We start from the raw sequence: 20,253 nt of genomic DNA on the forward strand, positions 1-20,253 counted from the left end.
TGAACTTTGACTACTGTATGGCATGCAACATGTAATATTTCTTTCCTTTCCCAACTGCTTTCTGTCACATGCCCAGGGCTTGGACCGCTCCAATTCCTGGGTAAACACTGGTGGTCCAAAAGCAGCCCCATGGGGATCCAACCCCAGCCCAAGTGCAGAGTCAACACAGGTGGTGTCTTCGGTAGAGGTTTTTCTGCCTTTGTTTTCCCTGATGTTTCCCTGTAGAATATCTTCCTTTCAGTGCATATTCCAGTTTTGATGGTTTCTTTTCTTTTTTTTTTTTTTTTTTTGTCGTAATTGTTTATTTGAAAACTTTTCAGTTTGATTTTATAAATTATCATCTTCTCCCCTACCACCCCACCACACTGCATGAAAAACCTCCGGTCGCGTGAACGTGTCCCCTCCTTTCATTTCAGTGGTTGCTGGTCTGTGAAATGTAAATGCTGTGACTGCTTTTGTTTTCTTTTTTTTCTCTTTCTCTCACACTAGTTTCAGCTTCAGGTGGAGCACATTTCTAAGTGGGAACATTAATCACAGCTTCATAGTTTTGTCCATGTTTGCCATTCCTTTCGATGTCGTGAACCATTTTGCCATTCTCATCAAGCATTTAGTATTCATCGTCCAGTAATCCTTCATGACGTGTTTGAGTGGAATTCTGTGAACCCAAATTGATTGCCACATATGAAATTCTCTCTTAAAACATGTAAATTTGAGTGCTGGAGGCAGTGATTTGCCAGGGCCAATTGTATTGTTCTGTGTTGCAAAGTATGAAAACTTTACAGCAGCTTCAGTCAGGAAGAGTTTATTTAGCCCCCGTTGCCTGCTGCTCTCCACTGCATGGTTGCCTTGAACATACCTCTCAACTGCTCCTCTTTCCCAGTTCATCAGCCTTCCCAAAATATTTAGTCCAGTTCACTTGCTCTCATGGCAAATTATTTCCATCAGAAGCAGAACTTGAGTGATTTTCCCCTTACCCGTGGCAGCAGCAGCATGGCTGTGGGTACATCCCCCATGCTTGGCCTCTGGTAGATTGAGAGGTATGGGCTGAAATTCCAAGTATTACCTGTGCATGTTGATAAAATGCAACAATGGAAAAGTTTCATGCTTTGCAGCATTGTCTTTGTGCATCAGAACATGTAGTTCTTTAAATAACCTCTATGTCTTAAAACCAATCAGAATTGCTGTCGTTTTGTTTAGACCCAATCTGTAAATGCCTAAGAGTTTGAGAATGCTTAAAAAGCTGTAAAAACCCTACAGTTGGAAGAGTATTTTTGTAAACGTTCGTTGTCCTTGAGCTGCAAAACCCATCCACGGCAAACTTTAATGTCCTGTCATCATTCATTCATCTCCACTCCGTAGGCTACGGATCGAAGTTGTAATCGTATGTCTTCGCACACTGAGACGTCAAGTTTCTTACAAACATTAACAGGACGATTACCAACCAAAAAGGTAGATTTCAGTGGAGACAATTGATATTGTGGGGCAGGGAGGTCAAGTCATTCTGAAAACGTGATGCAATTTATTCTTTTATTTATAGCCTGATTAGTTTTTTTCCCTCCCGAGGTCATTAGGAACTGCTGGTGCTTAACACCTCTGAATATCCAGGCTGTAGGGAATGTGAAGTATTTGGAGTGGAATTGGGAAGAACTAAATGATCAGGAGTTGCTTGTCTGATTTAATGGCCATAGTGTTTGGGGCCAGTTTATTACTGGCTTTCAAAAAATATGAATAGCACTGTCTAGACACGTAAATGATGCATTTTGTGTGCAAAATGAAAATGTGTTGGATGGCTCAGTGTGCTGAGCTCACTTATCCAGGTATTAATCCAGAGAGACTCCAGAAATGGAATGGGAGTCACTTTGAAAGTGAACTCCCTTAGAGGAGATGAGGACCTCGTAAACCATGTCAGAAAGGCAAAATGCCAGAGTTTTTGTGTAAAGCAAATGTGGCCACTGCCACTGTCTGTCTGTGGGTCTTTTCTGAGAAAAGAAATCCAAGAGCTGTTTGAGCCCCGTGTTTCTTTCTTACTGTTTTAAGTCCTTTCTCACAGTAAATATACATCTTTGTACAAATCACTTTGTGTCCACTTTTTACTCCTTTTTCCTGCAAAAATCAGACCAGGCAGAAAGGTAGACTTTTTAAACTAAACTAATTTGAGCACCAACCTTATTTTTAATTATTATTTCTTGGGGGTGGGCGGAAAATTCTTTTGACACTTGAGATTCAATCCTGGAGCGAGATGCTGTGAATCGTTTCTCACATCACATGTCATAACCTCATCCCTCATTGTTAGCTGGGGATTTCTTTATGGGATGCCACCACTGCTGTCATGTCCTCAGTTATTTAGTTTGCTTAACTCATTGTTTGCCACACTTGCCACGGACCGTGCTGACATTTCTCATGGGGGCTGTATTGGGAGCTGCCCTGGAGGCTCGGGCTGACTCTGGCTTTGACTCTGTAGCTTTTCCACGAGGAGCTGGCCCTGCAGTGGGTTGTGTGCAGTGGGAGCGTGCGGGAGGCGGCCCTGCAGCAGGCCTGGTTCTTCTTCGAGCTGATGGTGAGCAAACACCTCCCCGATGTCTCCCAGCCCCTGCTTTCAAACAGAACCAGCCACAGCTGCAAGTGGCTCTGCTATAATTTATATCCCCCTAGGTGAAGAGCATGGTGCATCATCTGTATTTTGCTGACAAACTGGATGCGCCGAGGAAGAATCGTTTCCCGGAGCGCTTCATGGATGACGTGTCTGCACTGGTCAGCACAATCGCTGGTGATATAGTCTCCCGCTTCCAGAAGGTGATGGCAAACAATTACACTGAGCCCAGCTCAGCCACCAGCCCTCCTGCCTCTTGTTTGCTTGAAAACACACAGGGCTCTTCATCTGCTTTCTGGTTTTCTCTTCCTTCTCTCCAGGACACAGAAATGGTGGAGCGGCTCAACACCAGTCTCGCGTTTTTCCTCAATGATTTGTTGTCCATCATGGACAGAGGATTTGTTTTTGGTCTTATTAAGACCTGCTACAAACAGGTGAATGCAGTTAACAATTGTGGCTTAACTGAACCGTGGCAGAGCCTGTTAGTGTTAGATTTCTCTGGACAGACAGTAAAATATGGACATAGAATTCCACTGTTCAGGTATTCTTAGAGCAGGGCATTCTCAGAGGTGATTTAGGGTTTACGCCTCTCTGATTACACACTTAACTGTTAATTAGGAATCACTCTCTGGAGTGAATGGACAGGCAGCAGGAAAGGAGAATTATTCCCTCTGTTCACCATGTTCAGAGTAATTGAATCAAAAAGTAGTGGGAGGTTTTGTGAAGGAGCTCAGAGACTGTCGTGGTCTCTTAAGGACATGGTGACCCTGGATGATCATATTGATCACTGAGCTCCTCTCCCATCCTTTGGGGCATGCAGGGTGTCCTTCCCCATAAGGAGGGCTCCTCCCACATTTGCAGTGTGACAGGGAAATCACCCTGAACCACAAAGTTTTGTTTGACTACAAATATCCATTCTGACACTGTGTACAGAGGAGATAACTGGGGATCAGTGGGAAGTGGGACTAAGCTTAGACTCATTTTCCCTGTAGAGTCTAAAACATTCTCTGTAGGGGCAGAAGAACAGCAAGAGCATTTAAGATTTTAAGCTGCCTGCTGTATATTACATATATTATGTGTCATTAATTCTATTTTTATATATAAAAGATATATGTATAAAAACCAACCTGCATCTTGGAGCTGTTAATGCATCACACTGGTTCTCACAACTCCCTGCTGAAATCAATAGGATGTGGGAATTACAGAATCAAAGAACAGTTTGGGTTGGAAAGGACCTTAAAGATCGCCTTGTTCCGACCCCTCAACAGGTGAAGCCCACAGTTCTTCATTTGGTTATTTAAATACTACTGGTGTATAGATCTTGGTTTGAGAGATGTGTCTGGGATGTGTGTGACTCCTGCTCATCAGGAACTGAATTTCTGGCACAAAAAAGTGCTGTGGACGTGGGTGTGACCATTTAATGACTCCAAGCTCTGCAGTTCTTGCTTTGGGAGGGATTCTGGGGAGCAGGGGTGGGCCAGGGGGGCTCACCTCACAGTTACACTCTCTTTTGGTGCTGACTGCAATGCTGTGGGCTGGATTTTCCAGGTGTCTTCAAAGGTGTATTCCTTAACAAATCCCAGCAACCTTGCATCTCTGAAGCTGGACTTCCTGCGCATCATTTGCAGCCATGAGCACTATGTCACCTTGAATTTACCCTGCAGCTTGCTCACACCACCTGCATCTCCATCACCATCCGTGTCTTCAGCCACTTCCCAGGTACTGAGAAATTTGGGAAATACAAGTTGAGCTTGGAGCAGGGAATGAAATCCTCTGAGGCTGTTGTATCACTGTACCTTCAGTCCCCCTTGGTAATATTTTTGGAAGTGTTTAGTTAGAAATCAGTTTTTCCTGCCACAGAGATTCTGATTTCTTTTGAACTTTTATTATTGAGGAAAGAGTGGCCATATCACTCTCCTGATAGTGACCACATGCTGTCCTTAGGGACCTGGTCTCCTGTTGTATTGGACAAACACAAATAAGCCATAAAGGCAAATACTTTGTCCAGTGTTACCCTTTTCTGGCAACAAAAGGGACTTCAGAGCTCCCTCCAAAAAAAAGTAATTTGAATTAGTATGTCATTCAAGTGGATTAATTAGTTGCAAAATCACATAAACTAAATCAATTAAAGCCTTCTTCAGCCTGGATAAGAGCATCTTGGAGTTAAAAGTTTAACTAATCCACTTTTAAAGGTTATTTGGTTTAACTTTCCTAACAGGGGAAGACAGTGACAACAAACAGAATTAATGGAAGGGTTACTGAGCTGGGATGGAATTTAAGTGTAAATGTGCCTTGATCCAAACAGAAAAAAGGGAAAAGGCATGAGGTTGTCTTTGTCTTTAATTCTGAAAACTGCTTCTTGTGTATTTCCTAAGCTTTGACTCTGTTCATGATACAGCTTCTGAAACTTGATTTTTTCAGAGTTCTGGGTTCTCCACAAATGTCCAAGACCAGAAGATTGCAAATATGTTTGAGTTGTCTGTGCCTTTCCGCCAGCAGCATTACCTGGCCGGGCTGGTGCTCACAGAACTGGCTGTCATTCTAGATCCTGATGCAGAAGGGTAAATCTTCACAAAGTTTTGTTTTTCAAAGAGCTTTCTGTAATTCCAAGCAAATGGTGGATGCAAAGAAAGTCCTGCATGGCCAGAATTTATATAAATTATTAAGCTATGATCAGAAAACAGTGATTTAAGAATCTTCTTTCTTCTTGCCCCTTCTGTTTCTTCCTTATCCCAGACTCTGTAAACCTGATTTCAGTCACATTTTTCCAGCTGAGAAGAGGGAAAGAGGTTCCTGCTGGAGCCCCCAGATGTCACAGGGGACCGGCTGGAGCTCTGAAAGGAAAATAGCTCTTCTCAAATGTAACAGGAAAATAATTTCCAACATTTAGGAAGCCTCTCTTGCTGGTGATTTTAAATCTTGCAATATATTTTGCCTGTGGTTGTCCCAGCTCTTTTTAACTGTAAATTATGCATTGATGAGGCCCCTGTGGGTTACACAAATAGACAAATAGAGTCAAGCATGCAGAGTTTGTCAGTGACTCGCCTGGCTTGTGCAGCAAATAATTTTCTGCTCTAGTCCTGACATCCAGCCTGTTCCTTGTGTTATTTAGGGCTGTTTTCTGCCTTGCCTCTTTAAAATGGCTTGCAATGGAAATTATTGATTGCTTCCACAGTCCTGAGTTCCCTCACAGACATTTTTCTCAAGGTGGACTCAGAAATATCAGCCGAGTCGACAAATGCTGATGATTCATGGTTAATTCTGCCCCTTTGCCAAGAGGTCTCTGGAGTTAAACATTCATTCTGTTTCCTCTTGGAGAAGAAAGTGATGCCATAAACTGGAATATTTTTCTGTATATATACATAACACACTGCAGTCCCATTTGTTTGGCCTGAAATGGAAAAAGCAGCAAATCTTTACCCATTTGTGCTGTCTGCAGAAATCCTTTTTGTGCCAGAGGAGCATCCTGCTCACTAGTTGGAAATCAGGCCCTGTCTCTGAGTGGGTCTGCCCTTGCTCTTCCCAAACTTTCTGTTCTCTACCTGCAAACCAAGCCCTTCAGCCTGGCCCAGGATGGGAATCTGTGCACAGAGGAGCTTGCTAGTGTCCCCTGGGGTGACAGCTCCTCTTTCAAACCTTGTCTAGCCAAAAAAAGGCCCCTGGTACCACTTCAGCTCTGGAGATGCATTTGGATCCAAGCTCCTGAATCTGGGGGCAGACGTGTACCTGTAGAACATTTTCTTTTTACTGTTTTTCTAGAAAAACCTGGAATTTCAGGTTTGTTGACTTCTGAAGCTCAAACCCTCTGCATTTCTCCTGGTGGATCTGTCAGATAAAGTAAACAAAGTGTGTTCAGATCTGCTCTTCCCTTGCTGTGAAGACTTTTAACAGTCATGCATGATCACCAGAAGAGAGTTCACACTTGCCTTCCATAAAATATTGTGGCCACCACTGGAGAAAGCTCAGAATTGTTTCTAGTTCATTATTCTGCAGCAGGAGTGGAAAGGGCTGTTCATCTAGCTGCTTCTTGTGTTAGAGACCTGCTTTAGGGCTTCATAGTGATCCAGAGCCTTCAGTGTGTTCTGTCCTTGCTCTTTTTGCTTCATTAGCAGGATATGTTTAGTTTTAGCTCATTTTATAAGAACTCTTTGGATTGAGTTGGACAGAAGAGGAGTCAGCTCCCTGGTGCCTGGAGGTGTCTGTTGGATGCATCCCTCAGTGTGACAGGGTACAGAGTGACAGGGTGCAGAGCAGCCCTGCAGAGCACCTGCAACCTGAAAAACAGGACAAAGCATGCAGGGGAAGGGATCCAGCTGAACGTGACAGTCCCAGCAGCTGGGCCCTGCACAGTTGTCTCTGCAAACACTGCAGGGGTGCTTTGGCCATCACACACAGTGCCCACGCTGCCCATCTTGGCTGAGGGTGCAGGCCAGAAGTGAGAAAATCAGAATTCAGCCCTCAGAGTTCAGTACCAGAGTTGGTTTTGCACAAGTGTGGGTGGGTGGGTGTTGACAGAAATCCAGGCCAGGGCTGAGATAAGGGAGGGGGGGAGGGAGGCGAGATCGATTGGCTGCCTTATCAGACAGGAAGAGCAGGGGGCTGCATTTCCTCCTCTCTACCAGGGATTGATCCACCACAGTGCCCACCCAACTCAGGGAAAGTGACAAAGAAATCCATGGATCCCTAGGTTGGAATGACACAGCCTTGCTTGGATGTTTTCCCCATCTGCAGTTTTATGGCCTGTGGGATAGTTTCCCTTGAATTTTTAAAAACACGATTTAGGTGCCACTCCTTCAAAATAATACAAAGACTTTTCTTTATCCTTAATCTAAAGGAACCAGTCACTTAAATAAGCGTTTCCTTCCTAGTTGTTAAGGCTCTCACTAATTACACAAACAAGCAATTGTAGGATCTCATTATGGCTTGATTAAAAGTCACAGGGAGGACCTGCAGCTCCAGTAGCTGATGCCCTCCCAAGCTGTACTGCTGCCTTATAGTCAACTTAAAACCCCCAAAAATCCAGTCAAATCCTCTTTTTTTAACCAGAACTCACCTCTACTTTTCAGGTAAAGTGGATACTGCCTGAAATTCAGCACTTGTTTTAATACCTCAGGTCTGAACATTGCAGCTTATGTTTTGCTACTGCCTAATGTCTGAGCTTCCTTGGCTGCTTCATGCATGGGGTAAAGTGTCTTCTTGGCTGGTTTGCCTACAGAAGCAAATAGCTGCAGAGAGAACCTGCTATTTGCTCTGGGAGAGTTTTGCCTCTGCGTGGTGGCTGAGGGGATTGAAAGGAGCAGAGTCCTTGAGAGATTCAGGGGAGTTTTTGTGTTTTCAAGGAGGGTCACACGTGGTGCTCTATAGAAGGGCTCTGCCAGTGTTTGCATCTGAATAATGACAGAAGCCATTTTGGCTATTTTTCCTTCTATCCCTTCATGTCTTTGCCACTTTTTGTATTCAGAATTATGGATCTGTAGTCTCCTGTTTTGGTTCAGTATTTGCATGGGGTAGGGTGGGGAGCTGAAGCAGAAACTTCCTGATCATTTGATTAAAGCAATGTTCTGGTTTAGGAGGGTTTGTCTCTCTGTGAATGGTGTTAAAAAGAAAGAAAAAAAGAATACAGTGAATAGTTTTACTGAACCCACTGTCCTCTCGAGTTTCTCTCCCTGTTTTCCATATTCCCTAAGTTTTTCTAAGAGATTTTAATAGAGTCAGTGCTTCAGCATAGCAGTAGCTGGGACTTTGGGGGTTTTTAATGGAATATATGAGAGTGTTCACATTATATGGGTGTGCATTCCATGAGATATTTTTGCCCATTTTACAAGGCACAGTGAAAAACCAGCCAACCATCTGTAAAATCCATGGGAGATCAAAAAAACCCATGCAGCCACAATTCGCCTGAAGTTAAAAATAAAAAATGGGATTTTTTTTTTTTTCCTTTTTGAAGCCCCTTAGTTACAAAAGAAAGTTTGCTTTGAAGATATTAACTAATGTGCATGACCCAACTGTCTTTTAACAGATTATTTGGATTGCATAAGAAGGTCATCAACATGGTACACAACCTGCTGTCCAGCCACGACTCGGACCCGCGGTACGCTGACCCCCAGGTAAAGGCCCGGGTGGCAATGCTGTATCTACCTCTGATTGGCGTGATCATGGAAACTGTGCCTCAGCTCTATGACTTCACAGGTATTTGATATTCTCTGCCTTGACTGTCTGCTCACCAGACTTGGGGCTTTGGGTTCTGAAATTGAGTTATGAACGCCTTTGCTGTCGGATGAGGTTGTCTCTGAATTGTGATTTTGGCCTTTTTTTGGGGTTGTTTTCACTTGCAAAATGTGCCTTCAGTGCCTGTTAACACTCAAAAGTTGCATTTGCCCACTTGTTGGCATGAAATAAAAAAAAGGCAGTGCATTTTAGTTTACATCCCACTGACTGATGTAAATGCAGAACCAGCTTCCATCTATGTCTCTGACCTGCTTAAAAAGTCACCCCTCAACGCTGTGCCAGAGTCCCTAAATCCAAAGGATAAGCAGAGTTCCTAATTCCAAAGGATAAGCAGAGTTCTTCTTCTTCCTCCTATCATGTGCTCCATCAGCAGATCATTTTCAGGAGTGCTTTGCAAAGTGTCCCAAAGAGCAGCAGAGGTTATTTCAAATCAGGGCAGGGAGTCCAGTCAGGAATAGTTTGGAATGTACAGTTCTCCTCTACATCCTCTGAGTTTCGTGACACAATAAAGCTACAAGAAGAGATTTGGAGTATTCAAAGGCACAAGAGGTCTGTTGTCCCTTGTTAGAAGGGTTTTAGGCACTGAGGTTGTGCAGGTTGCAATTGGGAATTGCTTTCTTTGCTTTTATGCCCTCAAATCATGGTCCTGTTCTTTGCAGGACCCCTCGAGTGGGATGATTTTCAGTTTGCATTCCCAGTTCAGTGAGACCAGCACTGTGGATGGAGTCTAGGGGGTGAAGCCTTGGTTTGGGGCTTGACTAAAGTCCTGTATTTCTCTGCAGAGAGCCACAACCAGCGGGGCAGGCCGAGCTGTGTCGCCGTGGACGATTACGAGAGCGAGGGTGGCAGCATGATCAGCCAGACAGTGGCCATGGCCATTGCAGGGACTTCTGTCCCCCAGCTCACCCGGCCCAGCAGCTTCCTACTCCCTTCTTCGGTACAAATCCATCTCTCCCCGTTTCCTGACCCTCAGTCTGTGTCAACCAGCAAATATTCAGCAGGTCCTGTGGGGACCCACATCAGTTTGTAGTTGAGTGTGCAGAGGGGCAACAAGGGGGACATTGGCATGTTGCTGTGTGTGTATCAGAGGGGCATAAGGAAATGCCAAGGAGGGATAGGAATCAACAAACCTCAGAAAGTGGGAGAATTCTCTTTCCTGATTATAAACAATCTTATAAAAGCTCTGTGAAGTGCAGTAGTCACTATGAGCTTTAAACCCTAAGAACGAATTCTACCCCAGGTAAGGCCTACCTGGCTGAAGACAAGGAGGGACCATTTTCCCTATTCTCTGCACAGAGAGGGAATCCTGATTCTGGGAGCAGGCAGACCCTCCCGTTTCTGCCTTCTCTTGCCTTGACTCCAGGACCACAGCCCCACCCCATTCTGCTGGGGTTTAGGTGCACTCTCAGTGAGACACTGATAGATGCATGAGATAACATGCAGCCCCTCTGCCTAATCCCTGGGCTGCTGAGGTTATTGCAGTTATCTCAAGGGAAGAAACTCACTCTGTGGTGATTGGAATGTGAAGCCCTGTCCTGATCTGTTTCAGAGTGGCAGGCAGCACTCCACCTTCTCAACAGAGTCCAGCCGCAGCCTCCTCATCTGCCTGCTGTGGGTGCTGAAGAACGCGGACGAGAGCGTCCTGCAGAAGTGGTTCACTGACCTGTCAGTGCTGCAGCTCAACCGCCTGCTGGACCTGCTCTATCTCTGTGTCTCCTGCTTTGAGTACAAGGTACTGCCAAGCTGGAGCCTCCTGCAGTCCCTCCCGGGCCCTGCCAGGGACCTTTACGCTCCCATCCTTTACACGACTGCAGAAAGGCATTTCCTGCCCTCTCCAAAGTATTTCCTGTGTTCACAATCCCAAGGCCAGGCTTTTCCCATGTTTACTTCCCAGCCACATGAGTGTCTGTGCCTTGTTCCATTCCTCAAGCAGTTTGTGCTGCTTGCTCCTCATCTGGAATCTGCTGCAGTGCCACTTTGAAAAGAGAGTTTTCTGTAGCAGTGCTGGAATTTGAGTGTTTTATCTACCTACCAGCTTAATCTGTGTTACTTTCTAACTGCATGTCTTCAGATATTTTGAGTTTTTAACTCTTAGCAAATATTCCAATTTGAAAGAATCTTCCCTCATGGTTTTGTTTGAACTTGCAGGGTAAGAAAGTGTTTGAAAGAATGAACAGTCTGACATTTAAGAAGTCAAAAGACATGAGAGCCAAACTTGAAGAAGCAATTTTGGGCAGCATAGGGGCAAGGCAGGAAATGGTCCGAAGAAGTAGAGGACAGCTGGGTAAGTAAAGGAGTCCTCTGTGCCATCCTTTTTTCCCCAAAAGCTGCTCCTCCCATCCCCAACAATTATTTGCACCCATCTGTGGTGTGGGATACAAAGAGGCCCTTAGGAAAGCTGTTTGCAGCATCCTTCCCTGAGTCTGCAAAATCTCTACACCTTTCCTAAATTGCAGGCACTTCATTTGCTACTTGATTGCCTTTGTAAGTGAGATCACATCTCATATAAGGGGTGTTCTTGCCTTGGTTTTTTCCAGTGTAGCATCTTCTAGAGTGTCCTGTTCAAGGATCAGAGAGGAAAACAAACTGCCTGATCTTGCTCTGACAGCTTTGAGAATTCCTGGGCATTTCTGCTTACTTAAGGAGACTTGAAGTAGCTGTAGTTGGGCTAACAGGCTCCTTCTGCTGATTTCTACTGTTTGTAAAACCCAGTAATTTTTAGGAACACCCAAAATTCAAAGGGTGGCCCAGGGGACAAGAATCAGAGCTGTGGTTTTGTCTCCTGCTCTGCCACATGAGCCTGTCCTTGTGGGCTAAGGTGGAAAAGTAGTTTAGAGCCATAATTAAGGAACCACTTCAGAGATAGGAGTCTTTATTTTTTTTTCTTAATGTGGCTGGATTACTTTTATTTCTTGAAATTCCCCTGCCCTCCCAGCAATGAGAATAAAAGATTGTGAGGTGGGAAAGGGGGGTCTTGGCACCACCCTGAGAGCATTCCTGGGTGCCAGTCAAGGACAGCAGTGTTGGAATGCTGAGGGTTGGCACACTCAGGCTCCTTGTGCAGTCCAAGGAAGGGACTCTCACCAGTGAGTGCCTCAGCTGCCTCTCTGTGTCTCATGCCACTCAGCAGTGACAGAATTAGGGCCATGTAAACATGCTGGGTGAGTGCCACAGAGCCTCAGGCTCTAGAAAATCATCTTTGTTGCCACCTGCCACTTGTGAGCAGATCTGGAGCTGCTGCTCGTGCAGCTGAAGTGAGCATCAGCTGACTGCTGTTGTTTTGCTGTTTCCCTGCAGAGAGGAGCCCTTCTGGGAGTGCCTTTGGAAGTCAAGAGAACCTGAGATGGAGAAAGGATATGACTCACTGGCGGCAGAACACCGAGAAGCTTGACAAGTAACTCTGCCTTTTCCTTCTGCTCTACCCCTGTGCCAGGCCTGTGAGAGCAGGGTCCCCCTCCCCACAGAAGGTCATTGCCAGCTCATGTTTGGGCCCTCAGATGCACAGGGCTGGCATTGCAAAAAAAAAAAAAAAAAGCAAATAGCTTTTATTCCAACACTGCCCTCCCAACTCTTTGCCTTTCTGCTGTCCCTTACTTCCTTAGACTTCCAAATCAGATTTAAAGAGATTTATACGATCCATTACTGTCTCAAAACCCTGCCCTAAGCTGTAATTTAGAGGGAAGATCCATTAAGAGTTTCCACAGATAGCATTTATATCTCATGTCATATTTCCTTTATTCCATAAGAGCATTCTGGAGTTCTCAAAGCTCGCTTTCCTTTCCTGTCCTAATCCATCACTTTGATTGTTTTTCCACATGTGCTGTGCTTTTAGAAGCCACAAACCAGCCAGGTACTGTAGCATTGGTGTGCAGTTCTTACAAATTGCCATTTTGTACATCTGCAGACTCAATCATCACAGCACTGTTTGTGATGCTTGGCAGAACTTCTCAGTGTGTGTGTGCAACTGACTGGAATGAGCTCTTTTGGCTTATTATACCCATTTCCTTGAAAATTCCCTCTCTTGGTGTGGTTTAATCCAGAGGGCTCAGGAGTTGTGTTTGAGCTTTGCTGTGCACGTTTTCTGTCTCCTCAAATTGCAGCCTCTAGTCTCCATCCTCCCAGCAAAAGAATTGTTCCTCAGTCTAGGGAAGCAACCTCAGCCCGAGTGAAGCTCTGAAGAAACTGAGGAATAGGGTCCTCAGAGCCCACATGGAGATCAGGCCAAATTTTATCCTTGCAGACACTGACTCTTCCTGGACTAGAAAGCAATTCTTCACAGCCTTTAGTTGTTTTGTCCCACAAAAAATATAGTTTCTCCTTATGACAAGCAGTGGCTTTTTGTCCAAGGCTCCAGTCCTGTTGAGTCATTGGGAAAGCCAAATGCCCAAATGCTGATGAAGTGATGTAGATATAAATTCCAGAGCCATACCAGATTAGAATTTGGCCTGGAAGACTCAGCAGTTCACTGCCAGCACTGGGTCTGAGTCCTGTCCTTCCCAGAAGGACCTCAAGTACACATTGAACAGCTGTGGAATTCCTTGATGGACAAAGGATGGTGTCTCACCTCACAAAATGAGCTGCTTAGATAAAACTCTAGGGCTGCTTTCTAACCCCTGCTTGCTGTGACTGGCTCTGCTGTGTCCTGTGTGTGTAGGTAGAGCCTGGCCCTTTGAAACCCCATAAAGAAGATTTTCACTCCAAGGGTTGTGCACAGTTTACAGCTGCTGTCTTTTTATGCAGATGGTATTATTTTATGGGGGATCAGGTCCCAAAACTTCCAGTCCTGGAGATGTTGGGGGTGTGAGCCAGCTCCCAGAGGATGTGGAGTGTGGCAGGGAAGGGCTGCTACAATTCAGCTCCAAGAGCCAAATAGTTTCTCCTTCTTTCTGTGTGTTTTTCTGGGATTTTGGTCACCCTCTTGCTGGGATTTGGCCTGGCATGAGTCTGTCAGTGATGGCTCCTGTGGCAGGGCAGGCCAGGGTTGGGCTCTTTGAGTACACCCCTGGCTGTCTGCCCAGTGCAGCTGGTGCCCCTGGAAGGGGCTGGTTGTGCTGAATTCCTGGAGCCACAGATGTGAGTGGGTGTCTGGACTCTGCAAGGCTTTCCAGGAAAGCAAGTGCCTGGCATGGAACACCAAAACCTTGTCCTTCAACGGAGAGAGGAAGTTGTGCTTCAAAGATTAAATGCAGTGTAGCTTGGAGAGATAAGATTGCAGCCTGGCAGGCTGCACTGTGCTGCTCCCAGAGGGAGTGCAGTTCCCAGCTCTTGTAGCACCACCGTGTGTCCACAGCATAAAGCCACATGTCCTGTTCCTGGTTGTGCTGTCGCATGCCTAGCAGTGCTGCTGAGCCAGTTTGGAGATGGACTGGGCTTCTAAACTGTTGTTGTGTTCTGGGAGAGTAGTGAAGTGTCAGAGAGCAGTGTGAGCTCTCCAAGCATGATGAACGTGAAGCCTCTGTAAGTCTGTACTTGTAAAAAAACTGAGTTTTCCTTCCTGTCCTCTCAGGGGGTGCATTGAAATATCTTTGTGGTGTTGTCCAGTGATAAGTATACAAACTGTAACTGGGAGTTTCCCGCTAGTGAGAGAACATTTTTGACTGGAAAATATGTAGGTCTGATACTAAATCAGGAAGTAATTTTACTTCTTTGTTTTCTCTGATCAGGTCAAGGGCAGAGATAGAACATGAAGCACTCATTGATGGGAATCTTGCAACAGAAGCCAACCTGATAATTTTGGATACTCTAGAGATAGTTGTACAGGTAAGGCTGATAAGAAAATGGGGATGTAATGACATTACAGTCACCTGTCCAGGCAGGTTAAACAAAACTGCCTCAGTGCTGAGAGAACTGTTCAGCTGCAGCAGGAAGGGGGTGATGCCTCTCCAAATCCCAGCCTGGAACAATCTGGTTTTACATTGCTATGCCTTCCTTTAGTCTTGAAATTGAGAATTTAAAGATTCTCCCTTCCTTGTAGTATAAGAAATAGTTATTCAGGAATGAACTATAAAAATCTTCAAATCTTGCCCTATCCCAAACAGTTCCTCCAGTTTTGCCTCAAATCACTGGGTTCCAGGTCAGCCTCCTGGACCTGTACTCACTTTGTCCCCTGATTTCTGTTCAGATGAACCTGGGCATGGGCTGGGAGCAGGAACGACCATGCTTCCCAAATCCACCTCTGATCTGCAGAGACACCCAGGAATGCCAGGGATTGAATTTGTGCCTGAATAATCCAGCTAGAGCCCAGCCGTGGGCTTTCCCTCTAGCAGAACAATGTCCCCAAAAATCAGAGTCTCAGTGAGGACAAAGAATCCCCATTCCACCTGCTTTATCCAGGGATCAGATGCTCCTCACCAGGGGTTTGCCTCAGAGCAGGGCTGTTTGGCAGGCCCAGCTAAGTGGGTCATTTCCCCATGCACAGGGCTTTTGGTCAGAGCTCTTTGCTCTCTCCCACATGGACAGGCACACAGGAGGTTCATTTTGCTCATGGAATCTTGGTTCCATTTTTCTCATGGAATCTTGGTTCCATTTTTCTCATGGAATCTTGGTTTCCCATTTTTCTCATGGAATCTTGTTTTCCCTTTTTCTCATGGAGTCTTGGTTTCCCTTTTTTTCATGGAACCTTGGTTTCCCTTTTCCTCATGGAGTCTTGGTTTCCCATTTTCCTCATGGAGTCTTGGTTTCCCATTTTCCTCATGGAGTCTTGGTTTCCCATTTTCCTCATGGAGTCTTGGTTTCCCATTTTCCTCATGGAGTCTTGGTTTCCCATTTTCCTCATGGAGTCTTGGTTTCCCATTTTCCTCATGGAGTCTTGGTTTCCATTTTTCTCATGGAGCCTTGGTTTCCATTTTTCTCATGGAGCCTTGGTTTCCATTTTTCTCATGGAGCCTTGGTTTCCATTTTTCTCATGGAGCCTTGGTTTCCATTTTTCTCATGGAGCCTTGGTTTCTATTTTTCTCATGGAGCCTTGGTTTCCATTTTTCTCATGGAGTCTTGTTGTCCCTGTTTCTCATGGAGCCTTGGTTTCCCTTTGCAGACCGTGTCCGTGACAGAGTCCAAGGAGAGCATCCTCGGCGGGGTGCTCAAAGTGCTGCTGCACAGCATGGCCTGCAACCAAAGTGCCCTTTACCTCCAGCACTGCTTTGCCACACAGAGAGCTTTGGTCTCAAAGGTGAATCCCCTGTGGGGGCAGAAATCCTCCCTGAGCAGTACTGGGGGAGGAAGGTGCTGCTTCTTCCTTTGTATGGGGTCACTTATCCAAGCAATTATTATTTTGGGCAGTTTTAATTTTCAGGCAGTGTAGCCTGGCCTGGGTTTCATGGGCAGTACCTGCATTTCTGCATTTTGGGCTTGGCTGCACCAAAAAGTGCAGCTCATACACCATGGATGGGATGTGAGTTCCTGCTGCTGAGTGGGAAGTGGGGAGCTCAAGGCACAGGTGGGGTTTTAGCTGAACAAATCTCACTTTAAATGGATTTGTTTCCCAGTTTCTGTAGGTGTGCGGGGAGGAGCTCAAAGTTTTAAGCCTGAGATTTTGGGAGTGATGTAAATCAGTGGGAGGGTGTAGATGTGGGAGCAAGTTGGAGGGGAAGGTAAAATGAGTTGCCTTCCAGTGCTGCCAGTTTTGCCTTACTGTAAAGTGATTGAAATGAGCATCATTCCCCTCAAAAGAGAGGACTTGGGCTCCCTCTCATTGTGTTGCGCCCTCACTGCTGCCTGTTTGTCTGAGGCAAACATTCCTGCCTGTTCCAGCACCGATTTCCTCCCCTGCTGTTTTCCAGTTCCCTGAGCTGCTGTTTGAGGAGGAGACAGAGCAGTGTGCAGACCTGTGCCTGAGGCTCCTGAGGCACTGCAGCAGCAGCATTGGCCCCATCAGGTCCCACGCCAGTGCCTCCCTGTACCTCCTCATGAGGCAGAACTTCGAGATTGGGAACGTGAGTCCTGCTGCTCTCACTGGGTTATTGCAGATAGCAGGGCTGGGGCTGCTGGCTCTGGCTGCAGGCCCCCACAGAACTGGGGGGCACCCTGGTTCTGGGCCAGGAGCTGTGGGGGGATTGACAGCAAAGATAATGATGGGATTCCAGTTTTTAAGGCTTGATCAAACCAAAACCAACTGGGATCAAGGATGTTTCATAAGAGAGTCCTCCTGTTCAGGGTGTGTGAGAGGAGACCGTGTGCAAACAGACAGCATTAACATTTTTGCAGGAGATTACCTGGAACTAAAGAATCATGAGATTTTGATGTTTGGCTGCACCAGGTTTATTCTAATCATTGCTCTGAGATAGCCTTTCTTGCAAAACTTCAGTTTTCTTTTTTATATCAGGTCAGGAGCAGGGTGCCATGACCAAAGCATTGTTATTACACTGTCTCCAGGCTGGTGAAATCCTATAATAACATCTATATTGCAGAACTTTGCCAGAGTGAAGATGCAGGTGACCATGTCCCTCTCATCCCTGGTGGGGACATCACAGAACTTCAATGAAGAATTTCTGCGGCGTTCCCTCAAGACTATTCTGACATATGCTGAAGAGGATCTGGAACTTAGGGAGACAACATTTCCTGACCAGGTAAAAGACATAAACCATAAGACAAGCAATATGTAATTGATTACCAGGCTGTGCCTAAACCTCCATCTAGAACTGGAATTTGCAGGCATTCCCTGGAAAGGGTTTGGGTTTTGGTTTTTTTAATCATCTAATCACATAAAACTCAGGTCTTTGATTAGTTCTGACAAGATGCAAAATTCAGAGGGACTGTGTTCCTCACATAACAATGTGTAGCTCAATTCCATTGCCAGTTCTTTACAACAGCTAATTTTTCACAGGTCCAGGATTTAGTGTTCAACCTCCATATGATCCTGTCAGACACAGTTAAAATGAAGGAGCACCAGGAAGATCCAGAAATGCTGATTGACCTGATGTACAGGTAGAGTTGGCACTGTAGGGACAGGAGATGTCAGTGCTCCACGAGGGTTTGGGCTCAGATGCTGCACATTTGGGCACTTACAGGACTTGACTGTGGAGCAGTTTGGGTCTCACTGCTCACAGACCAATATGTGCCTGTCTGTTGTGTTTGACTGTGGTGCTGAGAGGTTTTGTTTAGCATTTGGGCAGCTTATCTTGGATAAAAGTAGTTTTCATTCCCCAGCCATCCCTGGAAATCTCATCTTCCACCTGAGTAGGGAAACTCTCCCTGCTTACTTCAGGGAAAACTTGGGGGGTTTCCAGCACTTGCTTGCCCAAAAGGCTTTTTGGTGGTACATACAGTGGTGTCCATATGCAAAAGATATTCCAGAGCCAAATTAAGCTCCCAAGTGCCAAATTTCATGGTGCTGTCTGCACAAATGGCCCTGAGGGCTTCTTAGTGGTCAGCAGAGGTTTTGTTGTAGGAAACCAGGCAGGTGTGCTCTGATTGTGCCACACCTTTGGATTGCCACCAGTCTCAGGTGAAACATGGGCTTTGGTCAGGAGCTTCAGCATCACCCACTGCTCACCCACCACTGACTGGCTCAAAAATCTGTAATTCAGGGTGACTTCCCATCTCAACAGCTTCTTGTCTCAGAGATTTCCAGACAGCACCAAGGGGGGTTGGTGTTTAAGCAGAAGTGACTAAATACAGTGTGAAGAAGCCATGCTGAAGGGCTGTGCTGGTTCAGAAGGAAAGGGCATGGAAGCACAGAGGTTTTGTCTCCCTTTAGGATTGCCAAGGGCTACCAGAATTCTCCTGACCTGCGGCTGACGTGGCTGCAGAACATGGCAGGGAAACATTCCGAGAGGAGCAACCACGCTGAGTCTGCCCAGTGCCTGGTGCACTCTGCAGCCCTGGTGGCAGAGTACCTGAGCATGCTGGAGGACAGGAAATACCTCCCTGTGGGCTGTGTGACATTCCAGGTGGGTATCATCCTCTCTAAAGAGTTTCTGGGATTTGCTGCTGAGATACAAAGTGTTTCCATGTGCTGCCTCAAACCGTGCTCACTGTTTGTTGCATGAATGAGATGCTGCTCTCTGTGCGAACAGAAATGTGTATTTCAAACAGATGCTCTTCAAAAATAGATGTATTTTATACATACACTGCAAAAATAGCAATATTTTACAGATATACACGACAAAAATAGATATTTTTATATGCACTACAAAAATGGCAATATTTTACATACATACTCTATAAAAATAGAAACCCATATTTTATGTATATACTCCACAAAAATAGAAAACTATATTTTATATATATTCTACAAAAATAGAAAGCCATCTCTACAGAAATTCCAGGATTTGACTGCAAATCAACTGCCCTCCAAAGTATTGAAAGTGTTGAGTGTTGTTTGAATTGAGTAAATGTATTTTTATCTCTTGTATCTCCCCAGAACATATCTTCCAATGTTTTGGAAGAGTCAGCAGTTTCTGATGATGTTGTGTCCCCAGATGAAGAAGGAATCTGTTCTGGGAAGTATTTTACAGAAGCTGGTCTGGTGGGGTTGCTGGAACAGGCTGCAGCATCTTTCTCCATGGTAGAAGACTTTCATTTCTTTACCTCCCTTCTCAAGCAACCTCACACTGCTGGGCAGTAGGAAGGAGAATGTTTTCTCTCTGAGTGTATAATTTTATTGTAAATGCTTAATTTGCACAGAACAATTGGAGTTTTAATTGTTTGACACAGCTTGGTTTGCCCTCTGGACTAAACCAAGGAAAAGGAGTGAATTAATTCCCAAGACACAACATGAAGTGTCATTCACTGGGCTTAAGCACAAGCAGCAAAAAATCCAGAGCAAAAACCTGGAGTTCCTGCTGAGCCCCTCTGTGACTGCCCATGATGGGCTGGACCCACTCCAGGAGAGAGATCCTGGGGATCTTCCCAAGTCCGTCTCTTCTGGGGTGCCAGAAGTGGATGCAGAGGTCACACAGGCTGAAGATGCACTGAACAGAAAAAGCTGAAATGTGCTCCTCAGCTTTTCCCTATTTAATGCTCATAGGTTTGGTTAGAATCCTGTTTAGCTTGTTTTGCTCTTGTGCCTGTGTCCATCCAAAATATCCCAGGATTGTTATGTTAATGATCTTAATTACTGACAGCAAGGTGTAATGCACCAGGCTCTTCATTTCAGGGGTAACTGAGGATTTTATTCCATTTATCTGTGGGTGCATTTCAAGAAATGATGTGATTATCCCACAGTGGAGTCTCAGCCACCTTTTCATTTTGCAGTTTTAAATTAAATTTAAATGCTGTGTGTGTAATTCTGGCTGTTGAATTGATGGAGCAATCTGATGGGCCTTATTTTTGTAGGCTGGCATGTATGAAGCAGTTAATGAGGTTTACAAAGTCCTTATTCCTATTCATGAAGCCAACAGAGATGCCAAGAAGTTGTCTACTATTCATGGTAAACTGCAGGAAGCATTCAGCAAGATAGTTCACCAGGTAATGGTTTGAATTTTCAGCTACAGGGT

General features: G+C 45.3%; 1 protein-coding gene across 8 annotated transcripts in view; it reads left to right on the forward strand.

Annotated features, from left to right (window-relative positions):
• The window catches only part of DOCK7 (dedicator of cytokinesis 7), a 96,719-nt gene that overhangs the window by 63,036 nt on the left and 13,430 nt on the right, over nucleotides 1-20,253 (forward strand). For 4 of the 8 annotated variants that reach the window (XM_030226408.2, XM_030226410.2, XM_050977769.1 and 1 more), the window contains exons 23-41: nucleotides 1,360-1,449; nucleotides 2,462-2,557; nucleotides 2,653-2,793; nucleotides 2,911-3,024; nucleotides 4,139-4,309; nucleotides 5,012-5,151; nucleotides 8,610-8,779; nucleotides 9,601-9,755; nucleotides 10,368-10,550; nucleotides 10,967-11,102; nucleotides 12,116-12,212; nucleotides 14,482-14,578; nucleotides 15,852-15,986; nucleotides 16,597-16,749; nucleotides 17,224-17,382; nucleotides 17,640-17,740; nucleotides 18,513-18,705; nucleotides 19,179-19,322; nucleotides 20,093-20,224. In XM_030226408.2, the coding sequence (XP_030082268.1) occupies nucleotides 1,360-1,449; nucleotides 2,462-2,557; nucleotides 2,653-2,793; nucleotides 2,911-3,024; nucleotides 4,139-4,309; nucleotides 5,012-5,151; nucleotides 8,610-8,779; nucleotides 9,601-9,755; nucleotides 10,368-10,550; nucleotides 10,967-11,102; nucleotides 12,116-12,212; nucleotides 14,482-14,578; nucleotides 15,852-15,986; nucleotides 16,597-16,749; nucleotides 17,224-17,382; nucleotides 17,640-17,740; nucleotides 18,513-18,705; nucleotides 19,179-19,322; nucleotides 20,093-20,224 (2,607 nt within the window). Of the gene's footprint in view, nucleotides 1-76; nucleotides 170-1,359; nucleotides 1,450-2,461; nucleotides 2,558-2,652; nucleotides 2,794-2,910; nucleotides 3,025-4,138; nucleotides 4,310-5,011; nucleotides 5,152-8,609; nucleotides 8,780-9,600; nucleotides 9,756-10,367; nucleotides 10,551-10,966; nucleotides 11,103-12,115; nucleotides 12,213-14,481; nucleotides 14,579-15,851; nucleotides 15,987-16,596; nucleotides 16,750-17,223; nucleotides 17,383-17,639; nucleotides 17,741-18,512; nucleotides 18,706-19,178; nucleotides 19,323-20,092; nucleotides 20,225-20,253 lie in introns of all 8 variants that reach the window. The other 4 variants (XM_030226406.2, XM_030226407.2, XM_030226411.2 and 1 more) reach the window with 2 other exon arrangements.

This window comes from Serinus canaria, chromosome 8 (genome assembly GCF_022539315.1).
Source record: "Serinus canaria isolate serCan28SL12 chromosome 8, serCan2020, whole genome shotgun sequence".
Classification (NCBI taxonomy): Eukaryota; Metazoa; Chordata; class Aves; order Passeriformes; family Fringillidae; genus Serinus; species Serinus canaria.